We start from the raw sequence: 15,846 nt of genomic DNA on the forward strand, positions 1-15,846 counted from the left end.
CCCTGTCGTTTTTTTTTTTTGAGGCGAAAAAATACGTTTCTCCAATCTTCTTGAAACTCTGGATTATGATAGAGGGCCCTGAGAATTAGACCTGAGTGCAAAAATGGAGGCTCTAGACCCTCCCAGAGCTGAGATATTGAGACATTTATAATGGCATAAATGCTACGTGGGATGTCAATATCTCAGCTCTGGAAGGGTCTAGAGCCTCCATTTTTGCACTCAGGTCTAAGTCCTATGGCCCTTTATCAGAATCCAGAGTTTCAAGAAGATTGGAGAAACGTATTTTCTTGCACCTAAAAAGTCGACAGCTGTTTGTGAAACATGAAATTATCAGGATTTATTCAATGCTGCATTTAGTTTTCATGAACCTGTGTGAGGAAATTATCCAGTATTTTTGTAAAGTTTTTTTGATTCAGCTGGATGGATACAAATTTCAAAATCAGATGATTTGCAGGGTAAGACGTGACCAGGGTGTTGAAAATGTCAGCATTGCCCAGATGATTTTCACTATGAGAGGCACAGGACATGGAAGCTTTATACATTGAAAAAGTGTGCACAACGAGAGGTGAATTATTCCTTTTGAAATGATTATCAAATGACCCCAAGATCCAAGTAGGTACACGACATGTCTTGTTATTGTTGGTGTGCCCTTCAGTGTGATATTTACTCCAGTTGAATTGCTTTTTGGCTATTCTTGTACATTGTTTGAATGACCCATGGGGAACTTTTCTATTTACGAATTGTAGAATCGAACGTCTGTGGAGGGATGTTTGGACAGGAGTTACTCACGTTTACTATGACGTATTACACAGCCAGGAGGAAGATGGATCCCTTGACATCTTGGATAATCTCCATCTCTTCTGTGCTCAGTACACCTTCCTCCCAAGACTCAAAGCTGATATGGCCAAGTTTTCTGCTGGATGGAACGCTCATCCTATCAGGACAGAGGGTTTCCTTACCCCAAACCAGCTGTGGGAGCTCGGGATGCTGCAGCACCCCATCCGCGAGCCAGAAGAAGATGTGGCAGTTGAGTGATAATGCCAATGACATTGTCTGCCTTTAAATTATTTTTCAATCTATATACTGATAACACTATTTTATGTTGGTTTTAGGGAATCCAGATTGAGGATATTAATTGGGAGAGCTCAGGGCTCTCTCATAACTCTGCCAACACAGGTGTTACAGTGCCAGAAATGGAATGTCCATTGAAGACAGAGGACATTGGTTTCAATCACTTCACTGTGAGTGGAAGGTGGACTAGTTTCAAAGTAATGCCACAATGTTGTATTTTGCTTCCAAAGATTTTGTATTTATTGGACTTCTGTCAAACTGACACAGCCACAGGGAGTGTCATACTTGATACATTGAAGTATAACTTGGGATACAAACTGGACTTAACAAAAAATGAGATGAAAGATTTGCACAAATATCTTATCTATTATTATTTGTCTGAATGTATATGCATTGTACTTGAACCATGAAAGAAAAACATTCAGTGATCTAATTAGCACTGAATATTTGAAACTGCAACATCTCACTTAAACCTGATGGAATGCCTGACCTAGATGGAAGGCCTCTGTCATCACTTGTTTGAACTCCGTAAAAGTTTGCATATGCTTAACAGGTAGGTGGATTGTATTACTACATGCAAACTCTATGTGAACCATACTGGATGTCACAGGTGTGATTGAACTGCACAAAGACTCTGAAGTTTCTCTTCTCTTCTGGTAAGACAGGAATTTGGCCCTGTCCTGTGAGCCACTGGAGAAACATACTGGGGGACAGGTGACCAAGATAGTCTACTGTGTCACCCACCTCTGGATGTACACCTTTTCAGAGACAGAAAGCAAACAATTATGTAAATTAAACATTTGGTTTACCTGTACCAACACAGAGGTAGAATTTGGAAATCTAATATCTTGCACAAGTGTACTTACAATGATAATATAATCTACATGAAAATTTCATAAAATGTGTAAGACAGAGAAACTACGTAAACAGAGTTTACAAGAAGAAAAGTACATGAGCAATTACATGCTTCCAGCTGCAAGAAGTCCTGGAGATGGTTCATAACACTCACTTCCACCTGTTCTTTGTTGGAGCCCTTCTCGCTGAACTCAGGTTGGCAAGCCACAAAGACAAAGTCAGCATCAGCCTGGTGAGAGAAACCACCAGGAAATGTCCCAAACACAGCAACATAATAAGAAAACCAGAAAATACCGGCAGAAGGCAGCGTCTCTGTAGATTAATAAACCACCTCACACCAGTTGGGGGTCATACTATACATCGTTTTTTAGGACAATTCTGCATCGTGGACCTTTAACTTTAATATCTTCATTATTATTGTCCAGTGACCCCACAAAATCTATACAAAAAAAGTTGAAGTAAATGGCATGATTGGTACATGAAATAAGCTGAGTTTAGGAATTGGAATCACTATTGTTAGTAAAAGTGGCATCAGTACATCCCTACTAAAGTCCACATTTATTAACTCACCTTTACCTCCATCCCTGGGACAAAGAGTGGTTGGCAGATGTTTAGGTATTGTTTCATTAGATCAACAAAACCATAAAGTTTCAGACCTTCACGTAGCTGGGAGAGAAGGGGCAGCAGCCGAAGTATGGCATGAAGAACAACAGCACTAAAATATAGAATGAAGAAAAAATAATATCAATATGAAGTGAAATTTAAAAAATCAAAACATGAATATTAACATCATTGACAAAGGCTTAGCATAATGAAAAAAACAATTATACTGAAGAATATCTTCCCTCTTTTCAACATTAACAGGTTCATTATAGCCACAGCTCAAAATGTCCTCAATCAGTTCAGTCATTGTAGACTCCGTGGCCGACTCAACCTTAAAAAGACACATCTGAAAGAAAACCGTATAAATTAGTAGTTGAAATTAAAGTTTCATTTAAACTTTTTAATTGAAACTTTTTTAAACTAAACTTTTTAATTTAAAATTTTGAGAGAAAGAAATTTTGTTGGTCAGGTCAGGACTAACTGATCAATAAAATTCATATGGCAACAGTGACAACCAAAGAAAAAAAGGAAAAAAAAAACTTGTGTACTGTTGAAAGTAAATGTATATCACACACAGCACAGTCAGCCTTTATGGTAACAGCTCAGTCAATTTAAAAGTATTAAATCCAACTGGTCAATACATTAATCCATTGGTGGGAAGACAGATGCTTGGAGGGATATCACAAATATCTCACTAAAATGCTACGAAATCTTGACATTTTTATATTGACTAAATTGAGCTAAGATTCTGTTACCTCTCTCCACACTCGCTTGCATGTTCCTCCAGGTCATCGGGAGGAAAATTATGGCCACAGATTGGTCTGCAACTGGAATCACATAAATGTTTAACATTAAAAGGTGGAGACAATAATACCTCAAAAATAAACACTCCACATCACAACATACCTCTGTCTTTGAGGACACAAAAAACCCATCTTCCTCCATAGGCTGTCAGGAGGAATAACAAAATTGAAAAAGAAATTGTGACATGATTGCATATACGTGTTGTTACTCATCATTCAACAGATGTTTTTGGATAAACTGTTCATTAATTGACACAGCCTCATTGCAAATATAGCTTAACTACCTTAAATCCCCATCACATCAGGTGGAACTGGCCACTATACAAGTTATGACAAAATTCAACTGTAATATCGAGCCTCCTCTTTGTTCTCTTAAGACATTGTATTCAAGCTTAATGGTCTCCCAACATTATCCATACAATGGGTCTGTACATACCTCCTGTGGATAAGTATCTGAAGGCTTGCATGTTTCAACATGCAGCGCTACTAGGATTTGCAATGGATAGCTGGTGTGACAAGAGTGGCACATCCTTTGGCATACTAGAGAAGGACCTGGAGTCAGGTGGCAGTGGTTGAGTGTCTAGCTCCTCCTGTACGGAGCAATATATAGGACACCCTTTCCGCCTATACTTGCAGTCTTCAGCATTAGCCCAGTATATCCACTGTCCCCAGGAGACACCATATATAGTTTTCTAGAACCCCACCCTCTTAACAAGAAAAGTTATTTAATAGTTGAACTCTATTGAAATGGGACAGTGCTCATCACTCAAGATATTGATTCAAATTATTTTATACCAAGATTAGATTGGCCATGGGTAAGTTCTATGTGCCTGCTCCTTTGTAAATCAGCCAGCCCCCAGACACTCTTTCCAGTTTTGGATAAAGATCTTTGAGGGTTGAACATACCTTCAAAAGTAATATACACTACCGGTCAAAAGTTTTAGATCAGTAAGAGTTTTTATGTTTTTAAATTAAGTCTCTTCTGCTCACCAAGGCTGCTTTATTTGATGAAAAAAATGACAAACAGTAATATTGTGAAACATTATGACAATTTAAAATGACTGTTTTCTACTTTAAAATATTTTAAAATGTAATTTGAAAGCTGAATTTTCAACATCATTACTGTTGCTGATTACACATCAGTTTTCAGTGTCACATGATCCTTCAGAAATCATTCTAATATGCTGATTTTATGCTCAAAAAACATAACTTATTATTTCCAATGTTGAAAAGAGTCGTGCACCATTTTCCCCCCAAAATTCTATGATAAATAGAAAGTTCAAAAGAACAGCATTTATTTAAAATATAATCTTTTCTAACATTATAAATGTCTTTACTGTAACTTTTGATCAATTTAACTCATCCTTGATGAATAAAAGTATTTTCTAATTTCTTTTCCCCCTGACCCCAAACTTTTGAATGGTAGTGATTAATGTTACAAAAGCTTCTTGAGCATCATATTATAATAATTTCTGTAGGATCATGTGACACTGGAGACTGAAGTAATGATGCTGTAAATTCAGCTTTGATCACAGGAATAAATTACATTTCTCTACACATATTCACATAGGAAAACCACTGTTTTAAATTGTAATAATATTTCACAATATTACTAGGTTGTTTTTGGTTTGTTTGTTTGTTTGTTTGTTTTTTTTATCAAATAATTGCAGCCTTGGTGAGCAGAAGAGACTTCTTTTAAAAACATTAAAAAAAATCTTACCAATCTAAAACTTTTGACCAGTAGTGTAAATCATACAATCATATTGACAAACGAACATTGGTTTTGATATTGGACTATATTCAAACATTATATGACAAAAAAAACAAATTGTTGCCTCACCTCATCACGGGTGTAGTTCTCTGGTATCAGCGTGGACCTGCGTCCCAAACCAGCTTGCAGATGGAAAACTTCTTCACTGCCTTTGGGAGTGCGCTCAACAATTTTGGGTAAGAGATAAAATGTAACTTCTATCTCTTTGACTGGTGTAAAGTGGTTGGAAGGCCCTTGAACGCGCCGGCGCTTTCCCCTAGCTTCAAAAAGGGCAGGAAAAGACCTGTGATGTTAATTTATTAATTTGACATTACACAATGCAAATACATATTTCACTAGCTATAGTTTGAGAATTTAAATTGATGAATGTAAGGGATGAGTCAGTCTGACAAAGAAACCAAATACAGTGAAGAACCTTGTCATTTCTGTGTGGACACTGGGTCGGCCATCTCTCCCTCTTTCCTGACTCCTTCCCTGTCTGCTAGAATGACATGCCGTGTTCAGGAGATGCATCACATTGTTTTATACATGTTAATCTGGGTGTGTGTGCGTTATCTTGTTTGTTGCGAAACTAGACAACACCTTGGAGTCTCTGGGCCAATTTGATGTTGGGCACTAGGCTGAAGACATGACCAGTCTACTTGGCGGCGGCTAACACTAGCTACGTTTGTAACAACATTTTCACCGGAGGAAGAGGCAAACGCTTAAAAATAATAAACACCAGGCAAAAATGTTGTTACCAGAGCTAGTAGGCTACCATAAAAACGTGGGATTGGAGCGAATTACTGTGTTAGCATTAGCAACGTCGGGAGAAAGATTTAGCTACAACATTAACAACAGTTAAACAAAAGATGGTTATATCGTAAAAAAAATGTCATTACCGTATTTGTCCCAGCCGAATAGTGGTCGCCGAAGCACTTCTTTGTTTCATGGCGGGTAACATACTGTGTGCGCTCCAAAACATTGGTGCTGATTGGCCAAAGGAGTCCTTCTTCTTCTTCTTTGAGCTTATTGGCGGTTCGCATTCTTAAAAAGAGCATTACCGCCCAAAGGAGTCCTGTGTGCCAATGAACGCTATCTATCTATCTGCGCTCGATTGCTCTTCCTTCACCCTCCAACTACCCAGATGTCTGTTTAATTTTCAGTGAGGATCAAATTTTATTGGACTTCAGTTCCAAATAAATTCAATTTCAAATCATACAATTCAGATTCAGTTTTTGAATAAATTCAATTTTAATTAAACAATACAATTTTAAATGATGTGATTTAAATTCAGTTTTTCAATGCAATTATTCAAGTTTAGCCATTCAAATTCAAATATAAATGGTTCAAATTCAGTTTCTGGTGGCACATATTTCAGCCCATAGAGAACTGCCCGTTTAGAAAGCTGAAGAGAAACGTGTCCTATGGTAAGAAGACCGATGACAGAACTTGGTTTAACAACTATTAATTAATTCATACAAGCAATTAAAACCCATGACATGTATAATAACTAGTTGAAAAAATATAATAAAAAATGTGCTTCTGAAGAGAAAAGTATGGTGGCATGCAAGACATCGTAGACAGTCTGCTTTTACCCTCGGCTCGATTATAGTTTTTAATCTTGGGTGCATTTTTGTATTTTGTTGAATTGCGAATAATATTATCTTTTCATTGTGCCAGCTGCCTGTCGGAAGTTACAACTTAAATTATGTAACGCACTTGTTTTGTCAACCACAATGAACAGGCTGCAGGAGCACGCTCGTGCCCACTGTAGGCCACTGGAGAACATGTGAATACCAATGTTGAACCCCCGTCCCAGGCAGGACCCTCCTTTCCAAACTGCGGGATCAACAATATCAGACAATCTGGGACCTTCCAACATTAGCCTTATTAACCAGCAACGGTGCCTGTCCTCCAGCAACACGATCATGGGTAAGAGAAGCAGACAGTGGCTCTGGCAGTGATGTAAAGTGATCACCATATGCATGATACATATTTTGCAAAGGATCATTTTTTATATATATACTTTTCTTTTCTCTGTCAGATCTAGACAGTAAAGTGGACCCAGAGACAGGAGAGCGAGCCCAGTGCAGGGGTGATATCCTCATCCCTGTCTCATGATCAAAAATCTGTCATGCTGTCTTTTGCATTTTACAGCAGGTGAATCTGTTGTCACTGGTGATTGTTGTTTGAACCTCTCTGGATCTGCCATTAAATTGATAAGTTTAATTTTATCAAGTGTAGTGAGAAAAGGCTATAAACCTCCACCTCCAGCATCCTCACACGCAATATAGCCTACAAGCCGAGACTCCTCCTTTATGTGTACAGATGTGACGTAATGACGCAAAGACATGCTTGAATTTCCCGTGGAAATCCACCAGTACCATATAAAAACATTATTACAAGCTTACTGCTTTGAATCGAGCTAAGGCAAGCAGATAGTTTTGAACACTGGCTGGTTATGTATTTGCTTATTTTGGATTTTTTTTTTTTACCCAAAAAAGCTATGGACTGCAGCTTTAAGTGTGCATTTGAAAAAAATGGGAACTGAACTTTGATGCATGTAAAAAAAGATTGTCAAAAAAATCCTAAAAGTGCTGTTTTGTTTGCAAAGCTTGCAGCTTTTTTGATTGTTTATCACCTTACAAATCAAGGAATCATGGTTAAAGGATTAGTTCACTTTTGAAAAAACTTTTGCTGATAATTTACTCACCCCCATGTCATCCAAGATGTCCATGTCTTTCTTTCCTCAGTCGAAAAGAAATTTAGGTTTTTGATGAAAACATTCCAGGATTTTTCTCCATATAATGGACTTCAATGGGAACCGGATGGTTCAACTATCAAAAGACGGTTAAAAACTGTTTCAGATGCAGCTTCAAATGTCTTTAAACGACACCAGACGATGAATAAGGGTCTTATCATGCAAAAGGATCGGTTATTTCAAAACTTATTCCAAAAATGTAACTTTTCTAAGGACAAATGCTAGCCTTGCTATATTCTCTGAGGCGCGTTTGTAACGTCACGTAATACGTAATTATGTTCAAAAGGTCACGGGCAACGTAGCCGGAAGTACAGAATCAAAATCGTCCGACATCGTTGTTTTTCCTTTTAATTCCTTTTTTTGTAAACGGTGTTTGAGTTAGTTTGCACGTTCAACCTATGCGTTCAACTTGTAAACACTGACTCTGTACTTTCGGCTACGTCGCCCGTGACCTTTTGAACGTAATTACGGAATACGTGACGTTGCAAACGCGCCTCACAGAATATAGCAAGGCTAACATTTGTCCTTATAAGTTACATTTTTGGAATAACTTTTGAAATAACCGATCGTTTCGCATGATAAGACCCTTATTCATCGTCTGATATCGTTTAAAGACATTTGAAGCTGCATCTGAAACAGTTTTTAACCGTCTTTTGATACTTGAACCATCCGGTTCCCATTGAAGTCCATTATATGGAGAAAAATCCTGGAATGTTTACATCAAAAACCTAAATTTCTTTTCGACTGAGGAAAGAAAGACATGGACATCTTGGATGACATGGGGGTGAGTAAAATATCAGCAAAAGTTTTTTCAAAAGTGAACTAATCCTTTAACTACCAAGGTGTTATAAATTTTGTATGCAATTTGTAGGGGTTTCAACACAAAGCAAAAAAATTCAAAACAACATGTTTAGATTTTGAAATTTATCACCGGTAGGAAATACAAAGTAACAATACAGGCAAAGTGAAGCACAGAAATACTAGCACAAATATCCTAAACCAATCCAGAGTTGTTTCTTTCGCAAAAGAAAAACCAAACGAGGTGAGAAGAGCTTCTGGCCTAATGACGCAACAGTGCAAATGGCTTTCTGATGAGAACATTGTGTTTGGAGAACGGTGTTTTGCACAGATAAATGCTTGTGTATATGCTCTTCATTTGCTGCGTTACTGTCCTTTCTGTACTCTGGTTCCTTCATCCTCTTTATCACCTGTTCTCTCTACTCCTGGCCCTCCATCGGTGCTCCACCCATCTGGTTATCTCCCTTCTTCTTGTGACCAGAAACGATGTCATCAATGCGCAGTAACAGGATGGCAGTCTAAATGAAAAGAAAAAGAGAAAATTTGTTATCAGTCCTATAAGAAAACCTTCCACCGTGAGTTTAAATCAGTGTATCTGTAGAGTTTCTAAAATCAAAGTTAAGGCTTTAAGAACTGCACAGTTTTTTTCAATTAATTAAAAAAATATTTTAATTAATTAATTGTGTCTTTACCTCCACTGCAGTTTTGTAAGTCTGGGCTTTAACTGCCAGTGGTTCACAGATCCCCAGCTGCTCCATATCAGCAAGAATTCCTGTCTCCCCATTGACCCCCCATGAGGTGTTGCCCTCCTGAGTGTGCTTGGCCTGAAAAAGAGTCCGAAACAGAGACCACTTAAACGGCAATTGAGTGTCAGTGACTCGGGAGAGGCAGTAACGTGCTGAGAGAAATACAAGAATCTAAATGCGCTTTTTGAATCAACGTACCCTAAGGGCAGTGAGCACACGTATTGCTGATGCTCCACAGTTCTGAATGAGTGTGCGTGGGATGACCTCCAGGGCATGAGCCACAGCGCGGTATGGCCACTGCTCCACACCAGTCAGCGCTCGCGAACGCTCCATCAACCGATGGGACACATCCATCTCCACTGCTCCACCCCCTGGCAACAGATGCGGGTCCAACAGGACGTTACGACAGACCTGCATGGCATCCTGTAGGTTGCGCTCCACTTCCTGAGAAAGCAGAGAAAGATCATCAGTCAAATGGAGACAAGTCAATTAACCTGTGCAAAATCACCTGGGACCAGAGAACTCAGGCTGAACTGATCAAATATTCAACAAATGGCCAGTTGAAATATCTAAAGCACCTCTTCCTGAGGGCTGCTCTGACTATAGAGACCTTTGTTAAACTCGTTATAACAGTTAAAATGCATTCTCATTAATCTTCCTCTGAGCGTTGCACTGCCATGAATCTTTAACAATGACCCTAGACTCTTTAGTACCCTCTTCCTGTTGTTTCTTACCGCTAAGATCTCCTTGCTGGCTCCTCTGAGCAGAATGGTGCAGGCTTTGGGGTCTTTACACTCGGTCACAAAGGTGAAATACTCATCGCCGATCTTCTTCACTTCAAACAGGCCAGCTCCCGTACCCACATCCTCTTCACGGAGCTCGTCCGTTCTGCTGGCAATACGCGCACCACATGCTCTGAGACAGACAAGCAGAGGAAGAGTCACTTTTTTGACCAATACATTCAGAAATTCTCCAGTAGTTTCTGATTACTGGTTCAGGGTTTTATTCCGAACCATTAGTTGTAAATATTTAAATTGTTTTAGGTACTTGAGATAAAGATAAATAAGTAAAATATAACAAACAGATGAAAAACTTGAAAACCAAATGTTGCCATGGCAACAAATTGAAATAAGTTGAATTACTAAAATATAAACTATATATATATATATATACACATACATACACACACACATGTATGGGGTGTGCAAAGCAGCCGGTATTTGTATCTGCTGGGTGGGGGGTGGGGGGGGGTGGGGGGGGGACTATTTGTATTTGAGAAAAATTTAAGTATTCTTAAATGATATCATTTTATAATAATTATGGACCATCATAACCAATGCAATATTGGTTGATGTTTTTTCATAAATCCAGCATTACATTTTGCTGTATGCAAAACACAGAGTAAGGGCATATTCACATATAGCGCATGAAAACGCATAGGCTTTTTCTTTTTTCAAAGCGCAAGGGCGGTTGCACTCCGGAGGCGTCTGACATTGCTAAGCAACCATCGGCTACGTTATTCTGAAAAGTTGAGATGTTTTTATCTCGATGCGGCATGGACGCACTTGGAAATTTTCATCTGCATGCGATGTGAATGCTCTAACCTGTTAACATGAGCACCGAAAAAAAATATGCACTGCTTACACGTGCAGTGTGAAACCGGCGTTACTCTCTCATCCGGGCATGCACTGCAGTGCGGTCTCATTAGGAAACGCAGCTTTTTGATTAAAAAAAATCTTTGTATTCGGGAACAAGAAAAACTTTATAAGTATTTGTAAAAACACGTTATTTGTGCCTTTCCGAATACCGTATTAGAGTTCGGCTCCACCCCTAATATATATATAAAAGATTTTTACATTTTAAATTTCCAAGTTTTCCCAAACCTTAGAACAAAGAAAACAGTTACCTTTTTGCATGCAAGTTTGGCAAAATAAACCACCATTTATGTAATAAACTACAGAAGTAAAATTTTAAATATATTGACAAAAGCAGATATTTCTGCACCTTGCAATGCGGTTGTTGTCCGTCTTTCTAACACGACGGATCGCAGTGATGTTTGCTTTCACCAGATAGTGCTGAGCCAGATCTAGAGAAATGACAAAGAAATGACTTTAATCCACATGTGATCTGAACTGACCACCATCCTTTCTCATAAACACATGACTGCATGAGTGCTCATGTGTACCAGAGATGCCCTTCTCAGTGAAGATCAGGTCAGGTTTGAGACGAATGATGTCTTCACAGATCTGCTGGATGTACTCTTCCTCCATCTGCAGGATGCGGGAAAAGTCTTCCTCACGAGTAATCTCAATATCAGTCTGAGGGGGGAAAGAAAGGGTCAAGTTAAGCTTTTACTAAATATGTAAATATAGTCAATAAGGGATTTATAGATTTAGACAAAACCTCACCTGACTCTCACCCTTCTTGTACTCCAAAGAGCAGTCCAGCAGAACAATTCTGGGGTTCTTAATCAGTCTTCGCATACGGGGATGAGTTACATCCTTGTTTACCATTACACCCTTCAGCACACATGAGTCCTCAATGAAGCCACCAGGCACCTATACACAAACAAAAAGTGCATTTGGGTAAACCGAAGCCACATTTAAACAAGCAGTTTAAAGTCAAGGTAAATTGCCACTTGTAAACCATTACAAAAAAAAGGCTTAATTTTATCCATTATCCACCTATTGGTCTTACCTTTTTTTTTTGGCTATTGGCTATAATTTTCTGGTGGTATGCATTTTTAGTGAGCCTACAAGTACAATGATTTAACTGGAAATATGAGAAAAATATTTTACATTAATAATAAATTTAGAGGTCTTATCCAAATTAGGGGTGTAAATCAGACAGTTCATCACATTACGATATCGATTCTCTCAACCAGCAATACGAAATTAGCAGATACCAGAAAATTCTGCGATACGATTAGATTCAGGGCTATATCGGAGGATTTATTAATTTTTAGATAATGTGCAAAGTTTACATAACCGGTTTTAACATTTTTATTAACTCACAAATGCAACCAAAATATATAATATGAACATTTAAATAAACTCTTTGAAAATTGCACACCCTCTCCCATTTGGGACATTCACAATAAAAGAGTTCATTTGCAAAAACAGAGAACTATCAATCAAACTGCAGCTGGGTTGTTTTGATTACAAATTAACTAAAAAAAAAATGCAGGTTACTTAAAGTTCAAAGTATATATTAAATATACTTATATTAAATACAGTATATAGTAGTTTAATGTAGTAAAGTATAATAATGTAATGGGAGAATATTTGTGGGACATGATAAAATATAATTTTAATAAAAGAAATTATAAAAAAAAACCAAATTATTCAAGTAAAAAAATTAATAAAAATACTGCGATAGTATCGTGAGTTTAGTACACCGATTTTTTTATCCAATCGTAACACGAGTGTATCTTTACACCACAGTAAATATGTCAATTTTCCTGGGCCCGACATCTCTTTTGGCCACTACCGTATATAGCTGCGTTTTCACTCCAGGAAGTGTACCCAAGAACTAGGAACTTTGGGGTGGTACTCTGTGTTTCGACCGCAGGAACCAGGGTCTAAAAATGAAGTTCCAGGTAAACAATTTCCCCCTCAGAAAGTCCCTGCTTGGAAGGTAGTTCTTATTCAAAGTTCAGGAACTTTTGGTGGTGGGACTTGGGTGCTGAACATGTTGATTGGGTGAGTTCATGATGCATTTTGATTGGTTGACTCCACGCAGCATTTTATTTCAACCACCATTTTTTTTTTCTGTTATGGTGCGAGCAGTCCTACGACACCGGACTAATTTGCCTATTCTACATCGTACTCTAGACCACAGTGCAAACGCTAAAAGCAACAAGTCTGGGGGAAAAAATTATGTTCTGGATAATTTTGGTGGAAACGGGGCTAATGCTGCAATAAGAGAAGTAAACAACAGGAAAAAAATTTTATTCAGTCAGCTTTGTCCTACCTTCTCGACTTTGGCATATTTCTTAATGTCGATCTCCTTGCGTCCGTTTTCCTCCAGCTCAACAGTACGGACAGCATCCAGAGCAATGTTACAGGCCAAGGTGGACCAGCGACTGAGCGCTTTGGTATTGATGGCAGAGTTTATTATCTTCAACATCATGTCACGATTATTCACATCTACTGGGGTGCTGTGAAAGAAGAGGTTGTAGAGAAATGATCAGACTGCAGAACATATCATCCTACCACAACCAATCATCCACCTTACCAATCCACTAATAAACTCGGCTGCTTAATGGTTAAGAGCTCATACAGACAATTACGACTAGTTGTGTGTGTGCTTATTACCTGATGTCTTTGAGTATGTTCAACATGTCATCCAGAGCCTGTCTGTATGCACTGATCACCACGGTAGGATGCATCTGCTGTTCTAGAAACTGCTCAGCCACAGATAACATCTCACCCGCTGTACACAAAATGTTAGGTTGGGATTTGAGCAAGTCAAATTATTTTAAAAATTAACAATGCGTTAACTATTTTCTTCTTTATTTATATAATAATTATGAGATTATCAATAATAAGTTGTTAAAATATTACTAAATTACAAAAGTAATTATTCAAGTAAACATTAAAAGCAAATCCTAATTCTTTCATTATTTTCACATGGTTACACAGACTCCATCTGTAATGACACACAGATGACCCTCACCCAGAATAATTACAGAGGTGGTCCCATCTCCAACCTCCTCATCTTGTGTGCGGCTAATCTCAATCATGGACTTGGCAGCAGGGTGCTGGACCTGGATCTAAATGACACAGAGAGAACGTTAGATTAATATTTATTAAACACAAAACATGCATCTTAGTTGATAAATCAGAGTTCATGGATTGATTACCTCTCTCAGAATGGCATTGCCATCATTGGTCATGACAATACCACCCATTGGATCCAGCAGCATCTGCACACAGAGAACAAAATGTTTCCTCAAACATAGAGCAAGTTTAGATGTCACATCTAACAATGCAGCAACATATAAATGTGGACTTAACATTAGAAACACACCTTCATCATAGCCCTTGGTCCCAGACATGTCCTTATGACATCAGCAATGGTCTGAAAAGAGAAGATGGAGCAGCTTGTTAGCGGTGTTATTCAATTTTACCTCAGCAAAAATAGAAAATAAAAGACCCACTTTAGCCGCAGTGATGTTTCCTATCTGAACCTTCCGTCCAGATTCCCTCTTTGTGTTTTGACCTGTTATGAACAGAAACAGAGCCAGTTTGGATTAACTCTGCATCTTAATATTTTATTTATTATTAACAAAAGACACTGCTCTAACATCTAAAATCCATTTATTTTCGAACAAAAAACAATACCTGACCATGCTAACTGAGAAAATATCAATAATGCTAATCAGTCAAAACATGAAGTGGGTGCAGCTCTGGTCAGCACACACTGCGCCGCTAGCCTGCAGGCTAGCTTATTCATTACTTTGAAACGTCCGTTAGACAGAACCTACAGCCGGGTAAATTTAGCAAATAACTGCGAATAACAGCGTTCATTTTAACATTGACTGTGTAACTTCTTGTGCAATATGCAATAACATTTCTATTAATAAGTAATGTTAGCTACGAGGCTAACACAATGACTAATCCGAACACTGACATGAGCTTGTCAGACACGCGAGGCCCCCGTGCCACACTAGTTAGCTTAGCATTCTAGCACTGTCGCATGAATAAAACTCTTATTCGAACTCGTACCGAGTCCAGCGACGGGTCATAATAAAGCTACAATTGCACATTTACAGGGGGGATAATGGGGGAAGCACTTACTAAGCACGAGAACCGGTCTGCCCATCATGTTTGCGGCGTGGTTTTGATCACCGGTACCGGACAACGCACACAACGGTAAGAGGAGAGGAAGCACGAGGCGTGGCTGGGGATTCAGCCACAAAGTGGACCAATAAGCAAAAGAGACGCTTTTGGCATACACCTATCTCCACCAATCAAAGAAAGCGCCCCAATGCTTGTAGGCGGGTCCAGACTGGAACAGAAGACTGAAAAGTTCTCGAAAGAATCCTGAGAACAGTCATCATGATGAATATAATTCCTAGCTAAAACTTGAACTTGCAAATTAAAAGAACAATTTAAAAAAATCTACATTAAGTGAAATAATTATACTATTTATACTATGATATCTAAATCGCAGGTGTATATTTCAAAATGTATGCTATGACGTTTACTCTACACAAAAAAAATGTAAGTAATTTTAATGGGAAAAAATGCAAAAAATATTACAGTAAGCACTATTAAATGGTTAAACAATTATAAGGTAACATTGAAAATAAATGCATGCACTGAAAAATAAACTAATAGATTTGATTTTACTTTTAATTAGTGATAAATTAAGTAAAAGTATTACCTTTTATTGATTTACAAAAGAAAATATATTTAACATGACAATATTTTTAAATTGTTAAAATTACAT

General features: G+C 38.1%; 2 protein-coding genes and 1 long non-coding RNA gene across 8 annotated transcripts; 1 reads left to right on the forward strand and 2 right to left on the reverse strand.

Annotated features, from left to right (window-relative positions):
* Nucleotides 1-243: 243 nt before the first annotated feature.
* LOC148977022 (uncharacterized) lies at nt 244-1,891 on the forward strand. The gene is made up of 2 exons (XR_016145749.1): nt 244-1,026; nt 1,113-1,891. It is a non-coding gene; the product is annotated as an uncharacterized LOC148977022 (long non-coding RNA).
* LOC120484769 (uncharacterized) lies at nt 1,642-7,819 on the reverse strand. Of its 6 annotated transcripts, XM_089117758.1 has the most exons (9): nt 5,985-7,819; nt 5,519-5,581; nt 5,173-5,363; nt 3,436-3,477; nt 3,285-3,356; nt 2,757-2,875; nt 2,497-2,641; nt 2,035-2,155; nt 1,642-1,829 (listed from the first exon to the last, which is right to left on the reverse strand). In XM_089117758.1, the coding sequence occupies exons 6-9, from the start codon at nt 2,873-2,875 to the stop codon at nt 1,642-1,644; spliced, it is 573 nt and encodes a 190-aa protein (XP_088973884.1). In that variant the 5' UTR covers nt 3,285-3,356; nt 3,436-3,477; nt 5,173-5,363; nt 5,519-5,581; nt 5,985-7,819. The 6 variants fall into 6 exon arrangements, with proteins under 6 accessions (XP_088973884.1, XP_088973883.1, XP_088973882.1 ...); XM_089117757.1 differs by lacking the exon at nt 5,519-5,581; XM_089117756.1 differs by having other exon boundaries at nt 5,173-5,581.
* Nucleotides 7,820-8,755: 936 nt separating this feature from the next.
* On the reverse strand, nt 8,756-15,341 carry cct3 (chaperonin containing TCP1, subunit 3 (gamma)). The gene is made up of 14 exons (XM_039680132.2): nt 15,192-15,341; nt 14,552-14,613; nt 14,422-14,472; nt 14,255-14,317; nt 14,068-14,164; nt 13,707-13,824; nt 13,363-13,549; nt 11,799-11,948; nt 11,576-11,708; nt 11,395-11,476; nt 10,125-10,305; nt 9,589-9,834; nt 9,337-9,468; nt 8,756-9,162 (listed from the first exon to the last, which is right to left on the reverse strand). Exons 1-14 carry the CDS (start codon nt 15,217-15,219, stop codon nt 9,064-9,066), a joined length of 1,629 nt encoding a protein of 542 aa, XP_039536066.1. The 5' UTR covers nt 15,220-15,341; the 3' UTR covers nt 8,756-9,063.
* Between the last annotated feature and the right edge of the window lie 505 nt (nt 15,342-15,846).

The sequence above is a fragment of the Pimephales promelas genome, chromosome 12 (assembly GCF_988280905.1).
Source record: "Pimephales promelas chromosome 12, fPimPro1.hap1.1, whole genome shotgun sequence".
NCBI lineage: Eukaryota > Metazoa > Chordata > Actinopteri > Cypriniformes > Leuciscidae > Pimephales > Pimephales promelas.